The sequence below is a fragment of the Hemitrygon akajei genome, chromosome 11, assembly GCF_048418815.1.
Source record: "Hemitrygon akajei chromosome 11, sHemAka1.3, whole genome shotgun sequence".
NCBI classification, from domain to species: Eukaryota; Metazoa; Chordata; class Chondrichthyes; order Myliobatiformes; family Dasyatidae; genus Hemitrygon; species Hemitrygon akajei.
The window spans coordinates 165,864,298-165,882,354 of NC_133134.1; the positions used below are offsets into that span (position 1 = coordinate 165,864,298).

The 18,057-nt window shown below is 41.3% G+C and overlaps 1 protein-coding gene across 2 annotated transcripts in view; it reads left to right on the plus strand.

Annotated features, from left to right (window-relative positions):
* The window catches only part of uqcc1 (ubiquinol-cytochrome c reductase complex assembly factor 1), a 170,632-nt gene that overhangs the window by 22,959 nt on the left and 129,616 nt on the right, over positions 1-18,057 (plus strand). For both annotated transcript variants that reach the window (XM_073062171.1, XM_073062172.1), the window contains exons 4-5: positions 8,392-8,464; positions 16,051-16,108. In XM_073062171.1, the coding sequence (XP_072918272.1) occupies positions 8,392-8,464; positions 16,051-16,108 (131 nt within the window). The remainder of the gene's footprint in view (positions 1-8,391; positions 8,465-16,050; positions 16,109-18,057) is intronic.

An 18,057-nucleotide genomic window follows, 5' to 3' on the forward strand; every position in this document is an offset into this window, starting at 1 on the left:
CTAAACATCTGGTGTTGCCAGGCTTCCAGCCCACTGAACTGTTGCTGGTGTTGCTTGATACTCATCAACTGCGAACTGACAGTACAGCCTGGAGTGCAAGAAGAATCCCATTCTAACTGAGTTTTCCGATAAACTGGGTAACTAACTTCCAGTTCAAAAGTATATTATTGATTATATAGACATTCAAAATTGTCCCGAGGAAATAGTGCAGGCTACATGATAGGTAATGTCAACATAAGTTAAATATGAAACAGGTGTGCCAACACAACAAATATGTTGTTGTCAAACTGTCAGTGGCTTCAGTATTAAAGCCGATGTTTGCTCTAAGCCTCATCCTCACAGTATGACACGTGCAGATTGGAGGTGTGTAATAAAGTGGCCACTGAGTGTATTTCTGTATAGTGTGGTTTTCTGCTGCTATAGCTCTTCCATTTCAAGGTTCAACATGTGCATTCAGAGATGCTCTTCTGCTCACCACTGTTGTAATACATGGTTATTTGAATTTCTGTCGCCTTCCTATCAGCTTAAACCAATCTGGCCATTCTCCTCTGACCTCTCTCATTGACAAGGCATTTTTACCCACAGAACTGGATGTTTTTTGTTTTTGCACCATACTCTGTAAACCCTAGAAACTGTTGTGCGTGAAAATCACAGGAGATCAGCAGTTTGTCAGATACTCAAACCTCCCCATCTGGCACCAACAATCAATCCACAGTCAAAGTCACTTAGATCACATTATTGCCCCATTCCGATGTTGGTCTGAACAACAGCTGAACTTCTTGACCATGTCTGCATGTTTTTATGCATTGAATTGTTGCCACATGATTGGCTGATTAGAGATTTGCATTAATGCGCAGGTGTACCTAATAAAGTGGCCACTGAGTATATTCTGATGAAGTAACTGGAGTCTAAATTCCACAAGGTTGATGTTCTGTATGAAAACGATGATGGGTATAAACTGCACACAGGGAAAAGTAGATTTAAGACTTCATGTAGCATTGTTGGCCCAGCTCTCTATGCTGGAGTGATAATTTATGGACATACTAGATTTGGACATAAAATTGAAATAGTTAACAGATGATGAATGTAGCTAAACTATGGACAATATACAACTAATAATAAATCAGGCAAAAAGTTTACACTAACCAGGGTTCAGTACTTAGAATATCAAGTGGCGATTTGGTAAAATTTTACAACTAATTAAGATCTATTTGTTTGTGTGATGATGTTGCTGGTAGGGCTTAATATATGAAGAGCGTTTGATGGCCCTGCACTTGTAATCACTGGAGTTTAGCAGAATGAGGGCAGAATCTCAATGAAACCTACTGAATATAAAAAGGCTTAGATTAGGGGTTCCCAACCTTTTTTAAGATGTGGTTCAATGTCATTAAGCAGGGTGTCCTTGGAACCTCTGGCCTAGATAGAGTGAATGTAGAGAGGATGTTTCCTACAATAGGTTCTTGATTACTAAGGGTGTCAAAGGTTATGGGCAGAAGGCAAGAGAATGCCATTCAGAGAGATAATAAATCTGCCATGATTGAATGTGCAGCAGTCTTGATGGGCTGAATGGCCTATATCTGCTCCTATCCCTTGTGGTCTAATTGTGTTTATTGCCCAAACCTAATGTTCCCTTGATTAAAGTGACGTGCTAAGCCTTCTCAGAGGGCAGTCATCCATACTGGTAGGCCTGGTGTCAGATATAAGCAGGACTGGGCAAGGATGGTAGATTTTTTTTCCCCCTAAAGACATTTGTGAGCCAGGTGTGTTTTTACAGCAGCCTGGTCATTTATGTGGTCACATTACTGAAACTAGCTTTTCATTCCAAATGGACTTAATTATCTGAATTTAAATTCCAAGTCACGTCTCTGAATCAGGAATCCAAAGTCAAAGTAAGTTTATTATCAAAGTATGTATATGTCACTATATACTTCCTTGAGATGCAATTTCTTGCAGGCATTTATAGGAAAATAAAGAATTGAAATAGAATTTTTGAAAACTATACATAAACTGACAATTACTTTTGTGGCCCTCTGTTGGTCAGGGTCGCAAGCCGAGGTGTTAACGATACGGAGAGCAAGCTGTTGTCCATGTAGCAGGCTCCCCCTCTCCACGCAGCTGATGAATCTAAAGGAAATGCAGAGAGCGATACAGTTTGGCACCAGCAGAGTCACAGGAGTTCCAGTCAGCGTTGAACTCAACATTGGACTGCCTTAGGGACTCCAGCTCCGGATTTTTCCCTCAGGGTTTACTCCTGTAACCTTCTCCATGAGTGGGTGTAGCCTATGGCGGTAACGTGAATAAGCTCCCACTACCTATTAAACATTCCCAATAGCTTGCATCTCAAACAGCCTCTGACAACCAAGCCTACTCTTCGCCTTCATGTGTGGTTTAGCTACTAAGCCCAGTAAAACTGTTCCCACTGACAGAAGAAGGTGGGTTACTGGCACCTTAAAACCAGTTCTTTTGGGCAGATGGGGCTCGTTAGCTGTGGCTGGCAGTGCATCTAGGAGAAGGAAGTCTGATCTGATACCTCCTCTGCGGCTATAACCACTCATGGAGAAGACTAACAAACAACCGATGTGAAAATGAAGACAAAATGTGCAAATAAAAAAACATTGAGAATGAGTTGCAGAAAAGAAAACAAACTGCAAATAAAATTAAATTATCAAGCAAACAATACTGAGAACATGAGTTATAAAAGGTCCTTGAAAGTGAATCTATTGGTTGTAAAATCAGTTCAGAGTTGTAGGGTAATGCTCTCCATATTATTTATTATTATTTTGTTTTTCTTGTTTGTATTTGCACAATTTGTTCTCTTTTGCATACTGGTTGGTTGCCCCTCTTTGTTGTGTGTGGACTTTTCATTCATTCTGTTGTGTTTCTTTGTATCTACTATGAATGGCTGCAAGAAAATGGTGACATACATACTCAGATAACAAAATTGCTTTGATCTTTGAATAGCCTTTCCTGAACCTGGTGGTGTAGGACCCAAGGCTCCTGTCACTCCAGCCCGATGGTAGTACTGAGAAGAGAGCATAGCCTGGATAGTGAGGCCAGTTTCTATCTTGGTAACTTACATGTTATGCTATAATGATATAGATCAGGGGCTCCCAGCCTGGGGGTCTGCCGACCCCTCATTCAATGGTAGGGGTCCATGGCATAAAAAAGGTTGGGAATCCCTGATATAGATAGAGAAGCACTATTTCTGCTTGCTAGGACAGTATTAGCTAAACATTGCACCCAGGAATGAAGCACAAATGAGAAAATCTGCAGATTCTAGAAATCCAAGCAACACCCACAAAGTGCTGGAGGAACTCAACAAGTAGGGCAGCATCTATGCTAAAGAGTAAACCGGCGACATTTTGCGCCAAGAACCTTCATCGGGACTGGAAAAGATGAGAAATCAGAGCAAGAACGTGGGAGGGAGGGGAGGAAGAATTACAAGGTGGCAGGTGATAGGTGAAACTGGGAGTGGAGAGGGGTGAAGTAAACGGCTGGGAAGTTGATTGGTGAAAGAGATAAAGGGCTGGAGAAGGGGGAATCTGATAGGAGAGGGTGGAAGAAAGGGAAGGGGAAGGAGCACCAAAGGGAGGTGATGGGCAGGTAAGGAGATAAAATAAGAGAGGGTGATAGGAATGGGGCAATGGTGAAGAGGTGGGGGCAATTACACGATGATGAATTAAGGGACCCCCACCTTAATACACTGTCATACACTCTTCTCACTGCTGCCATCAGGAAGAAGGTACAGGAGCCTCAGGACCCACACCACCAGGTTCAGGAATAGTTATTATCCCATAGCCATTAGGCTCCTGAACTGGAGGAGATAACTTTACTCAATTTTACTTGCCCCACTGTTGAACTGTTCCCACAACCTGTGGACTCACTTTCAAGGACTCTTCATCTCATATTCTTGATATTTATTGTCTATTTATTTATGATTATTATTTCTTTTTTTCTTTTGTATTTGCACAGTTTGTTGTCTTTTGCACATTGGTTGTTTGTCTGTCCTGTTAGGTGCGGTCTTTCTTGGATTTATTATGTTTCTTGAATATGGCCACAAGAAAATAAATCTCAGGGTTGTATATAGTGACATATATATGTACTTTGATAATAAATTTCCTCTGAACTTTGAACTAAGCTAAATCTTTTCTGTCTGCACATAATTCCTATCTGTCCATAATCATGTATGTCTAACAACTTCTTAAACACCACAATCATTTCTGCTTCCCATCACTTGCCAAGGCAGATCGCTCAAGGCACCTAGCATTCTGGGGGCGGTGGGGGGGAGCTTGTCCCATACAGTTCTTTTAAACTAGTCCACCACATGATAAATGTATGTCCACTAATACTTGAGCAACATGCACAGAGTGCTGGAGGAAATCAGGAAATCAGGCAGCAGGAGAGGAATAAACAGTTGACATTTCTGACCAAGACCCTTCATCAGGATTTGCTGAGCTCAGATTCAGATTTATTTACCACATGTACATCGAAACATACCATGAAATGCATCTTTTGCATTAACAACCAACAGAACAACAGGTGTGGTGGTGGCAGCCCATAAGTGTTGCCAGACATTCCATTGCATGCTTACAGTGTTCAACGCAACACACAGTACAGAACTGTATAGTGTACAGCAATAGAACAAAACAAGACCAGGGCAAAACAAGCCCCTTTTCCTCCCCTCTCAACCACTCAGTCACACAAGGCTCAAACCCCAGGGCAGGCTGCCTCCGGGTCTCTAGTCTTTGGCCCCGGATTCTTAAACTCACAGATGCCTCTAGCATGTTCTGTGTATTACTCAAGATTTCCAGCACCTGCAGAATCTCTTGTGTTTAATTTCTATTACTTGACATCTCTTCCCTGGGGAAAAGATTCTGATCATCTAGCCCATGTATGCAATATAAACTTCTATCTGGTCTCCACTCGGCCTCTAAAGCTTTATAGAAAACAACCAGTTTGTCCAACCTCTCCTGATAACTAATATCCTCTAACCCAGGCAACAGCCTCTTGTAAAAGGCCTTTAATAGTTGGGAGCTATGTCGTCCCAAATTGCTCCTTCCCTAATCAAAATGACAAAGTTGTGTTCATTCTTTACTTTGTATGTTAGGATATGTTTTAACTGGATGGAAAATGAACATCTACTGCATTCACCATCTCCAAGGCAGAGTCAGCCAAGAAGTAAAAGAGAGGCTTAGAGAAGAATCTAGAAATAACAAAGTATAAAAGGAAATCTTTAGTAAAAATCTAAAGGCTTTATTCAATGGTGAGGAGACTTCATAAATGGGAAATATAAACAAAATTATACCCAGATGGCTTATGGGTCTGATAGGAATCAGAATTAGGTATATTATCACAGGCATATGTTGTTTAGTGGCAGCAGTACAGTTCAAGACGTATAAGTTAGAATAAACTGCAAAATAAAGACAAATAATGAGATAATGTTCACTGCTTGTTCATAAATCTGATGACAGAAGGGATGAAGTACACTTCACTGGTACTGTGAAGTATTGTTCTACGTACTAAGAATCCGTGCCACCCTGTGACTGCACAGGTTTCCTCTTGGTGCTCTGGTTTCCTTCCATGTTCTAAAGATGTATGCTGGCTCGTGAGTTGTGGACATGCGGAGTTGGTGCCCGAAGCATGGTGAGACTTGTGGGTGGCCCAACACTGATTTGATTTGACAGAAAGGAGACATTTCACAGTCTGTTTTGATCATTTTGATATGCATCTGACAAATATAGATAATCAAGTGATGAATAACACTTGTATTTAATCTTTAAGGGCTGAATGGCCCCTCTTCCTTACGTTTCAGTGCAACTTGAGATATGGCTCCTCTCGTTCACTTTGGACTCACCTACATAAACACTGCCACAATTCCCCAAGTATCAGATTATTTACATGGGGGAATGAAGCCGCTGGAAAGAGAAGAACAGTTTGTAGCGAGCTTTGCATAAAGTACATTTTTCTCATATTAAATCCACTTACAGTGGCTACATGCGGATGTGATTGGCCAAAAGACCCGCTCCTATGCTGTTCTGTGTTCTAAGAGCCGACTTTGGTGACCAACTATAGATAATTATATAAAATGCTTGTGTTAAGTTTATTGGGTTAAGCAAGGCTCATTTAGATCATAAGACCTAGGAGAAGAACTGGGCCATGTGGCCCATTGTGTCTACTCTGCCATTTCCATAGTGGGTGATTTATTATCCCTCTCAATCTCATTCTGCTGCCTTTTTTCTATAACATTTGACACCCTGACTAATCAAAAACCTATCAACCTCTGCTTTAAACATACCCAATGACTTGGCCTCCACAGCCATCTGTGGCAATGAGTTTCACAGATCTGCCACCCTCTGGCTAAAGAAATTCCTTCTCATCTCTGTTCTAAATGGACGTCCCTGTATTCTGAGACTGTGCCATCTGGTTCTGGACTCACTATAAGAAACAGCTTCTCCACATACACTCCATCTAGGCCTTTCAATATTCGACACACTTCAATGAGATTCCCCCCCTCATTCTTCTAAATTACAGAGAGCAATCAAACGATCTTCATAGGTTAACACTTTCATTCTCAGAATCATTCTCACAAACCTCCTCTGGACCCTCTCCAATGCCAGCATATCTTTCCTTAGATTAGGAGCCCCAAACTGCTCACAGTATTCCGAGTGTGGTCTAACCAATGCCTTATAAATCCTCAGCATCACATCCTTGCTCTTATATTCTCGTCCTCTTGAAATAAATGCTAACATTCCATTTGTCTTCCTTACCACTGACTCAATCTGCAAGTTAACCATTAAAGAATCATGCACAAGGACTTTCAAGTCCCTTTGCACCTCTGATTTTAGAATTTTTTCTATATTTAGAAAATCGACTCTGCCTTTATTCCATCTATCAAAGTGCTTCCCTACACTCTTCTGTCTGCCACTTCTTTGCTCATTCTCCCAATCTGTCCAAATTCTTCTGCAGACTTCTTGTTTCCTCAAAACTGCTTGTCCTCTACCTATCTTTGTCTGCAAACTTGGCCACAAAGCCATCAATTCTGTCATCCAAAATAAGCCCCCTTTATTCCGGTTCTTTGTCTCCTGCCAGTTGGCCAGTCTTCTATCTATGCTAGTATAAATCCCTGTTAAGCAGAAAATCCAAGTAAACAGCATCCACTGATTCTCCTTTGTCTATCCTGCTTGTTATTTCTTCCAAGGTTTCCAACAGAATTGTATGGCAAGATTTCCCCTTATGGAAACCAAGCTGACTTTGGGCTACTTTATCATTCGCCTCCAAGTATCCTGAAACTTTATCCTTAATAATGGATTCTAACTTTCAAACAGCTGAAGTCAGGCTAACTGACCAATACTATCCTTTCTTCTGCCTCCCTACCTTCTTAAAGAGTAGAGTGACACCTGCAATTTTCCAGTCCTATGAAACCATTCCAGAATCTAATGATTCCTGAAAGATCATTACTCATGCCTCTACAATCTCTCTAGCCACTTCTTTCAGAACCCTGGGGTGTTGTCTGTCTGGTCCAGGTGATTCACCTACCTTCAGACCTTTCAGCTTCCCAACATCTTCTCCTTAGTAACAGTAACTAGACTGACTTCTGCCACCTGACACTCAAATTTCTGACATGCTGCTAGTGACACAACATTTTTAATAAGTTTGTCTGCCATTTCTTTGTTCCAAATTACTGCCTCTCCAGCAGGATCTTCCAGCGGTCCATTATCCACTCTTGACTCTCTTTTGTTCTTTATATATCTGAAAAAAAACTTTTAGTATCCTCTGATAAAACCTTGATATTTCATCTTTTGACTCATGTTTTTTTAGATCCCTGCTGTTGGTTTTTGAAAGATTCCCTGTCCTCTAATTTTTGCTATATTATTTGCCCTCTCTTTTGTTTTTATGCTGTCTTTGGTCACCCTTGCCAGCCAGTATTGCCTCATTCTCCCTTTAGAATACTACTTCATCTTCGGGATGTACTGATTTCTGTGCCTTCCAAATTGCCCCTAGAAACTCCAGTACTGTTCTGTCGTCATCCCTGCTAGACAACTTCACCCAGCTCCCCACTAATGCCTCTGTAATTCTGTTTACTCCACTGTTATACTGATACATCTGACTTTATCTTTTTTCTCTCAAACTGTAGGGTAAATTCTATCATATTATAATCACTGACTCCTAAGGGCTCCTTTACCTTAAACTCCCTTATCAAATTTGGTTCATGACGCAACACCCAATCCAGAGGTGCCATTCCCCTAGTGTGCTCAATCACAAGCTGCTCTAAAAAGCCGATCTCCTATAGACTACATGTGAAGTGACAATGCTGTAAATTTCTGACAGTCTGTTTCTCTTCCATCTCAATTTTTCACTTACCAACTTTCTTCTAATGTATTCTTTTTGCAGAAGATTAAGATTGCTGGTCTACGCATGTACACGTGCTGTGTGGAGAAAATAGACTACGAAGAACTCTTTGAAAGTATGTACAGTCAAAGGGGCTCTGTAGCATATTAACCTAGGCTCTATTTAATACTTGCCTTTTTATTAATTCAGTATATAGAGTTGCATTTTGAAATTGTCTCCTGAGATCCAAAGTCATATCCCATTCTACCAATGTCAAGCAATCTAAGGTATAATGCTGAAAGAAAGCCCCCAGTTACAATGGTTTCCTGTCTTTTACAATATAATGGAAGCTTAAAATCACTAAGATATTAATGGATTAAGTGGATGGCCAAAATCAGCACAGGCTGTCCCCAGGTAACGAATGGGTTCTGTTTTTATAGTCGTTCTTAAGTTGACTTTGTACATAAGTTGGAAAAGTAAGCAAAGGTATGCTGTGGTAACCCATGCAGTATTGCAATGAATGGCTACAAAAACACATAAGACTGATTAAAAGGGAATATTTGCTAAAAATTGAGAAAGAAAGGAAACTATTTCTGATGGTTGTAGGAAGGAACATATCTTGAACTTTTGAATTTAGCTATATTTTGGGAGATCATTCATATGTAATGGGTGTCAATAAGTTGGGGTATGGTAACCCAGGGTGGCCTGCATAGGGGCAAAAGCAAATGTTCAACTACTTTTGAAATTAAAAGGAGAGGGAAGAGCCTTCTCTAAGTAATAAAGTGAGAGGCAGTAGAGCACCTCACTGCTTCATTGGTTTATCCAGGTATCCCATCCACATCTTGCAAATGGAGACTGCGCTTGAAATCTCTCTTGGAAATCCAAATTTTTAAAACACTTCCTTGAATGTTAAAGAGGAACTCAGCAGGTCAGACAGCATCTATGGAGAGGAATACATAGTTGACATTTTGGGTTGAAAACCTTCTTCAGGATGGGCAGTCCTGATAAAGGTTCTCAATCTGAACTTTGACTGTTTATTCCTTTCTTGAGTTCCTCTTTAACCTGCAAGGGTGTGTTTTAAAGATTTGGATTCCAAGAGAGATTTCAAGCGCAGTCTCCATTTCCAAGATGTGGATGGGATACCTGGAAAGGCCATGAAGCAGTGAAGTGAGCCACTTGGAATCGTTTCAGAGTAGGAAGGGAATGAGGCACTCAATGCATGGCCAGATCAGTAGGTTTGATTCATGAAAAGAGCACTGCCCTGCTGGGCTAATCATCTCTTCCTGTTCCTAAAGTTTCTTATGAGATAGAATTCCTGCAGAGAACTGTGTTGCAGCCAAGCAGGCAATGAAAACAAGGTCAGGAAAAGTCACTTACACTTTTTCTTCCTTTTTTGGAGTTACTTTGTAACATTGAAAACATTTGGTGGGACTCCTGAGAATTTGGGTTGTGGATATTGAACTCTTTCATGTCGTTTGGCTACTGTTAACTCTCCTTTTTTTAAATCCATGTCTACGTGATACATGTGGGAAGGAGCTCCTTTTTGAGAAGGGTTCCTGGACTGAACCCCAATGTGGTTCAAGTTTGTTAGTTGAGTTTGGACTGGATGAATGGATTCAAACCAATTGGGTTCAGGTTGGGTATGTTGTACAAGCAAAGAAATAGAGAGAAAGAGAGAGTGACCGTCCAAAAACAGGCCCTTGGTGCTAAACTGTTATGCTGCCTAGTCCCATCGACCTGCATCTGGACCATAGCCCTCCACATCCCTCCCATCCTTGTACCTATTCAAACTTCTCTTAAATGTGGCAATCGAACCCACATCCACCACTTCACTGGCAGCTCATTCCATATTGCACCACCTTCTTATTGAAGAAGTTTCTCCTCAGGACCCCTTTAAATGTTTCACCTTTCACCCATAACCTATGACCTTTTGTTCTAGTCTCACCCACCCTCAGTGGACCCTCCTACCTTAATTCTTTGGAGACTGCAATAAGTTTTGATGGGTTTGTGACCTCATCACAGTTGGATACAGAGCGCTCTTTAGAAATATCCTTTGAATTCTGTTTGATCAATAATTCTATCTTTCTAATTCAGTAGACTCTTTGTGAAGAGGTTTCTTCCCATGGAGCCATCCAAACTAATTTATTTCTGAGAAACGCATACAAAGTACTGGAGAACTCAACAGGGTCTGTGAAGAGGAATAAACAGTCAATGTTCCATGCTGAGACCCAGTCCTGATGAAGGGTCTTGGTCTGAAATGTCAGCTGTTTATCCTTTTCCATTGTCTATTGTGTCCAGAGCTCCCAAGGCAGTCTCCTCTACATTGGTGAGACCGGTCATAAATTGGGGGACTGCTTTGTCAAGCACCTCCATTGCATCTGCTGAAAGCACTGTGACAGCATGTTCAGCAGACGTGTCAGTTCATGGTGTCCTCTTGTGCCAAGATGAGGCCACCCTCAAATATTCCGACTGGGTAGCCTCCACTCTGATGACACGAATAACGACTTCTCCTTCTGCTTTAAAAAAAAAATTCTCTCCTCCTCTCTTCTATTCCTCACTCTGGCTTCTTACGTCTTCTCACTTGTCTCATCCTGTGTTCCCTCCTCCTTCCCTTTTTCCTATGGTCCACTCTCCTTTCATACCAGATTCCTTTGTCTTTAGCTGTTTACCTTTCCTACTCACCTGACTTCACTATCATCTTCCAGCTATCCTTCTCCCCTCTCCCCCCACATTTTATTCTGGCGTCTTCCCCCTTCTAGTACTGAAGAAGGTTGTTCTTGGCCCAAAATAACTGTTTATTCATTTCCATAAATGCTGCATGACCTGCTGAATTTCTCCAGCATTTTGTGTGTGTTGCAAAGGATTAAATTGACCATCCAGCCAAAAGGCTGGTTACCTAAAAGAACTATAAATAAGATAAATCAAACTATAACACTGATGATTGCCTCTTTCTCCCTTTGAATCCCTCACACTCCTCACAGGTTTGGACTAATTGGGGTGCAGTTTTGGGGTTGGAGGGTGCCAGTTGACTTCCTTGTTTCCCAGCCAGTGGCCCTGATTTCGCTGTGATCCTGAAAACTGTGTGTCAGCGATGAAGCAAAGAGAGTGTTGAATATGACTTGAATACTTAACCATCTTCCCAGAGCATTCTGCTGTAATTCTACACTGCCATCACAGAGAGCATCCTCACACCAGCCATTGCTGTCTGGTTTGGTGCAGCATCCTCTCACAATATCTGAAAATTCCTGCAGACTGCCAGGTCAGCAGAAAAGATCATTGGCTGCAGTCTACCATCACTGCAGGGCTCGTATGTGTCCAGGACAAAGAAGTGGGTGGGAAAAATTATAGTGGATACTACCCACCCTGCAAACTGCCTTTTCCAAAATCTCCCTTCGGGAAAGTGCTGTAGGGCTGTTAAATATAAAACCTTCACGCCAGTTTAAAAGTTTCTTCCCCCAGGCAGTTAATCTGATCAACCATTCCAGTTATCCCCCACCCTTCTATTACCCGCATCACTACGCTGTACTGTAAATATTTTAAACCACTCATTATAATGTTATTTACATTGTAAATATATGCTGATAGATGCACATTTTGTTCCATATCTTTACTTTAACTTCTAACTTTATATTTCATGTAATTCCTTATTCATTATAGTTATTGAATGTTTATTGTTGTATGTCATGCCCTGACCAATACACCACAGCAAATTCCTAATGCATGTTAATGTAAAATTAATCCTTAATCCTTACTCTGTAGACCGGGAAGTTTAATTTCTCCCATCAAGTTCCTATCTGGTTCTCCTTTCACAAGCCATTTTTGTCTTGTTATCCACTACCTCCCAGCGGTGAGTTTCAGGTTGGAGTCACTCTCCAATTCAACATGGACACTAACTCTCCATGTTAGTGTCATGCTTAGCGCAATGCTATTGCAGTTTGGGGTGTTCTAGAGTTCAGAGTTCAGTTCCGGCACAGTCTGTAAAGAGTTTATACGTTCTCCCCATGAGCCATGTGGATCTTCTCCAGGTGCTCTGGTTTCCTCCACACTCTAAAGACGTACCAGTTAGCAGGTTAATTGGTCATTGTAAATTGTTCTTTGCTTGGTTAGTGTTAAATAGGTTGGTTGCTGGGCAACGCGGCTCATTGGACCAAAAGGGCTTGTTCCGCACTGTATCTTTAAATAAATAATAAATGCTTCCTCATATTTCTCTCCACCGCAACACCCCTCCCCAAACTGTCACGCATCACTTTTGTCAGTTGTGCATCTCCTTCACATCTCCTAACACTCTCTTTTACTTCAAAGAGAACAAGCCCAACTAACTGCTGGCACGATGAAGTTCGTCTAATTCGAGGGCTAAGTGAGTGTGGACCAGGGGATTAAAGTTGGCACTGTCTTTGACTCTGGATAAATGCCTGGAGCTACTGACGGAAATATTAAGAGTGGCAGCTTTAGAGGAACCTTCTCTAAATTGAGCCTTGCAATTCCAGTGTCCTTGCATGGTCCCTTGTAAAGAAACACACCTTTCTTTTACCAGCATTAAGTAACAGAGGCCATGTGAAAGCAAGGCTGTGTTAGGATAAAGTACAAAATTGGCTTGGTGTCGAAGAGTTGCATAGTGCTTGATCCACATGACTGCTTTACTAATTAATTTCACCATTCCTGTATAATATTACCTTTCATTTCTACATCCTGAGAAATCAAACAGTTTTTTTTAAGACCCAAGAGAGATCTCCATTTGGTTTTGCAATGACTTATGAGGTTAACGTCATTTTGTGTTCTGAACACCTTCCTGTGGTTTTATAATGACTGCATCCCTCCATTCCAATTTCTCTTATTTGTCAGCAGCCTTAAGCGCTCTGACTTCTGTGCCCAAGTTGCCTTTATTATAAATCTTGCAGTGGCTGTGGCAAGCCATTTAGACTTTGAAAGGTGTCACACGCTGTCCTTGTGTAGCACTTGAGTAGCGCCCTTGAGCATAATTGCTTATGCCCCCAGAATCAAAGGGAATTTTTGGACGTATACAAAGGGGAAAATTTCCAAGAGGTATCTGAGGGGTTAATCTGCACTGTTTTACTACAATGCAAACTTATGTACGGTTCCTGACTGTGGTTTCTTTTTGTTACCTCACTGTTATTGTTTCCCCTGTACCAGCCAGCCAAAAAGTTGGTAGTAACACACACAAAATGCTGGAGGAATTCAGTAGGTCAGGCAGCATCAATGGAGCGAAATAAAAAGTCAATATTCTGGGCTGAACCCCATCTGTTTATTTGCCTCTGTAGATCCTGCCTGACCTGATGACTTGAAAACCATTAGATCAAAAACTTTAAGTGAAAAATGTATGACTTTTCATAGATTTGAAAACCATTAGGATAGGTTAGTTCCCGGGTCAGATGTGATATACCCCAGGTTACTATGGGAAGCGAGGGAATAGATTGCTGTCTTTGACAATGATCGATGTGTTCTCAGTGACCACTGCAGTAGTACCAGGTAATTGGAGGGTGGCAAATGTTATTCCTTCTTTCAAGAAAGGGAGTAAGGATAACCCTGGGAATTATAAACCTGTGAGTTACTTCAGTTGTCGGCGAATTACTGGTAAAGATACTCAGAGACAGTATTTACGAGTGTTCAGAGAAGCATAGTCTGATGAGGGATGGTCAGCATGGCTTTGTGAGGGGCTGACTGTCCCTCACGAACCTGACTGAATTCTTTGAGGATGTGACAAAGCACATTGAGAGTAGTGGATGTGGTATATATGGATTTTATTAAGACGTTTGATAATGTTGCCCATGGTAAGAAAGTCGGGAGGCATTTGATCCTGAGAAATTTGGGTATATGGATACAGAATTGGCTTATCCTCTTGGTGCCTCTCGTGAATTTATCAGTGAGTTTACTTTGGTCAGCTGTTGCTTTGAGTCAGACCTGTTCCTGTGCTGTGAAGGCCCTCTCAATGTGCTGTTGGTAGGGAGCTCTCATGTCTGGACCTATCAACTAATGATGTAAGGTCAGTGGATTTTCACTTCCATGGAGTTCACGGTTTAGAGGGAACTCAACAGCAAAGCCCGTACCTCTTTAGGTGATGGAGCTGTGAGTTTGGATTGAAGCCTTGACCATTTATTGTAGCACATAAACTCAAGAGATTCTGCAGATGCTGGAAATCCAGAGCAACACCCACAAAATGCTGGGGGAACTCAGCAGGTCAGACAGCAACTATGGAAGTGAATAAAGAGTCGGCGTTTCGGGCTGAGACCTAGTCCTGAAGAAGGCTCTTGGCATGAAATATTGACTCTTTACCTCTTTTACTGACCTTATTTTCATTGCCTCCTTGACTGATTTATTTTATTTCTCAACCCCATTCTCCTGCCTTCTCCCTGTAACCTTTGCCACCCTTGCTAATCAAGAACCTAACAACCTTCACTTTAAATACACCCGATGATGGCATCTATAGCTGTCAGTGGCAATGAATTCCACAGATTCACCACACTCTGGCTGAAGAAATTTCTCTTCAACTTTGTTCTAAGGCTGTGCCCTCTGGTCTAATACTTCCCTATTATAGGAAGCATCCTCTCTACATCCACCCTGTCTAGGTCTTCCTGTATCATAATTCTAGCTTTGGGTTATTGCTGTCATTAATTCTATTGTGTTTCTTTGAATGCCTGTAGGAAAATGAATCCCAGGGTAGTGTACAGTATGGTGACATATATGTACTTTGATATTAAATTTACTTTGAAATTTGTCTAACCGAAAGCAAGTAGGAATTTAATGATACCTGCTCCTTGATTAGGAGCACTCTCCATTGCAATGGCTTTCAGTTTGGGACATTCTGGTTCTCTGTTTAGCTGACTAGGACTTTTAATCTACATGGCATTACACACTAGGTGGTCCTGCCTCGTTCCTCCATTCAATTCAATAACCAATATTTTGGTTTCCTCACTTCGAGTTATTTTCCCAACTTTGCTTCTACATAAACAGGTTGTTAGTTACTTCAAAGTCTCATTTCTAAAAGCATGTTTGAAGACGAAGGGAGCTCCCATCATACACTTTCCACTGATTGCCAGGACACTGTATTAAGCAGTCAGTGGTCACTTCATTAAAAAGGAGACCCCTGTACTTAATAAAGTGGCCACTGAGTATATGTGATTTTCTGCTGTTGTAGCCCATCCACTTTAGGGTTCGACATGTTGTGCATTCGGAGATGCTTTTCTGCACACCACTGCTGTAACGCGTGGTTATTCGAATTACTGTTGCCTTCCTGTCAGCTTGAACCTGTCTAGCTATTCACTTTTGACCTCTTTCATTAACAAGGTGTTTTCACCACAGAACTGTCACTCACTTGATGTTTTTTGTTTTTTGCATCATTCTTTCTAAACTCTGGAGGCTGTTGTACACGAAAATCTCTGGAGATCAGCAGTTTCTCAGATACTCAAGCCACCCTGTCTGACACCAACAGTCATTTCACGGTCAAGGTCACTTAGATGACATTTCTTCCCCATTCTGACATTTGGTCTGAACAACAACTGAACCTGTTGACCATCTCTGCATGCTTTTATGTATTGAGTTCCTGCCACGTGATTGGCTGATTAGATATATGCATTAACAAATCCCTAATAAAGTAGATCAGTTCTTAGGAAGAGTCCTTTTCTGGTTTGGCTAGGATAAAGCTCTAAACTTGGGTTTTTGTTTTTTTTGTTAAACTGAAATAGATGTATTTCTGTTTGCATGCAGGATGCAGTTTGTCAGACACACTGAGCTCGTGGTTTCTGGTTACACAGCTTCACGTCTGGTGAGTAAACTAGTGTTCAAATATTGTAAGGATCTTGCAAAGAGTCTAGTGTGAAGAAGTAGGAGGCTGCTAGTCTGTTTACACCTGTTCCAACTATTTATTTAATTCGTGGTTGGGCTTTGATCTTAGCACCACTTCCCTTTAACAACCACATGTCCTTTCATTCCTTTCATGTCCAAAAATTCATCCGTCTGTGTTGTGACTACAGCCAATGATACCAGCTCCACAGCCCAAGGGTGTAGAATTCCAGGGTTTCACTTTGGATGCATGGCGTAGGGTTTGGTTACTGCTACCTCATAAGTCCAGTGACTCAAATTCGATCCTGTCCTTGGATGCTGTCTGTGTGTGGAACTTGCAAGTTCTCCCTGTAACTCTGCTCCAGTTTTTTTCCACATCTCACAGACCTGGGTAAATTATTGTTAAAAACAATTTTCATTTCATAATTCTATATCGACCCTGCACATTCCTCATTATGATTTTTTTCAATTCTCTTGCTACTATTTCCATAAGAATAAATCTTAGAATTTTCCCTTGTACTGATTGGTTCTTACCTATGGTATTTAATCTCTCCCTCCTTTCTAAGCAATGGATTTACATTTGTTATGTTCCATTCCGTTGGAGCCATGTAGAACCTGGGCTATTAAAGAATCTTAAACCATGTTTTCATGATCTTCATTGCTTCTTTCAAAATCTTTGGATGCTATTCTGAAGGTTAAAGATGAAGATCAACTTGTCGCAAGCACATCGATACACAGTGAAATGTGTCGCTTGTGTCAGGGATGCGCTGGGGACAGCCTGCAAGTATCACCGTGATTCTGGTGCCAACATACCCAGAACTTACTAACCCGAAATGTACGTCTTTGGAATGTGGGGGAACACACGGCCCCAGGAGGAAACCCACATGCCCACGCGGAGAGCAAACAAGCTCCTTACAGACAGTGGTGGAAATTGAATCCAGATCTTACAGCTGGCACTCTCCAGCATTGCTCATACTGCTACAGTACCATGCCACTTAATAATTAAGTTAAAGATTTTAGGAAACTAATACTTCTGGCTCAACATTCAATATTCTCCACTATTTCCAGAGGTTTTCCTGTGCCTTCCATGGAGATAGGCACAAACAATTTGTTTAATACTTTGAATAGTTATTTTTTATTTAATACAGTACATGAAACTTATGAACTAACTTGTTTACTATTTGTTATGCCATTGCTGTTTAGGGCAGCAATGAAGGTCCTCCATCTCTGGCCTTGCTTCCTCTCAGTTTTCACTACTGTCAGCAATGCAAACCCAGGGTGGAGACTCAGGAATACTGCTGCACTCAGATGAAGAAGGATTCTTCATTGCTGTTTCTGTAACAGTTTTGTTTTAGCAGTCAGGGTTGTTAAACCTGAGCTGAACCCCCGAATCTGAGGACTGGTGGACTATTCTTAGTCTGGCTTCTACCCTTTGACTTGTTTTGGCATGGGTGACCCCACCAAAAGCCAAAGCATAAAGCCCTGACTCCAGTCAGCATGACTCTCTGGGTCATTGAGGCACGCAAGCCTCCAAACCACAGCAAGGTTGTGGTTGTCTTGGAGGAAAGATGTACGGGTTAGGGTTAATAAGTTCTGGACACGTAAGGTTGTGGTCCTTGTTGGAGGAAATCCATGAACTTTACCTTGGTATTCCTTCTCTTTTATATCTTTGCACTGTACTTCTACCACAAAATTCATGACATCTACATCACTAATAATAAATCTGTTTCTAATTTCTCTATTCCTTATTTCCCAGTTAATTTTTCCTGACTTGATGTGAGAAGTTTGCATATTAACTTTCTTTTCGTAAAGCTATAGAGTTTTTAAACACAAAATGATGGAGGAACTCAGCAGCTTAGGCAGCATCTGTAGAGTGGAGTAAAGAGTTGACATTTTTGACTGAGACCCTTCATGTAGAACATTGACATCCTG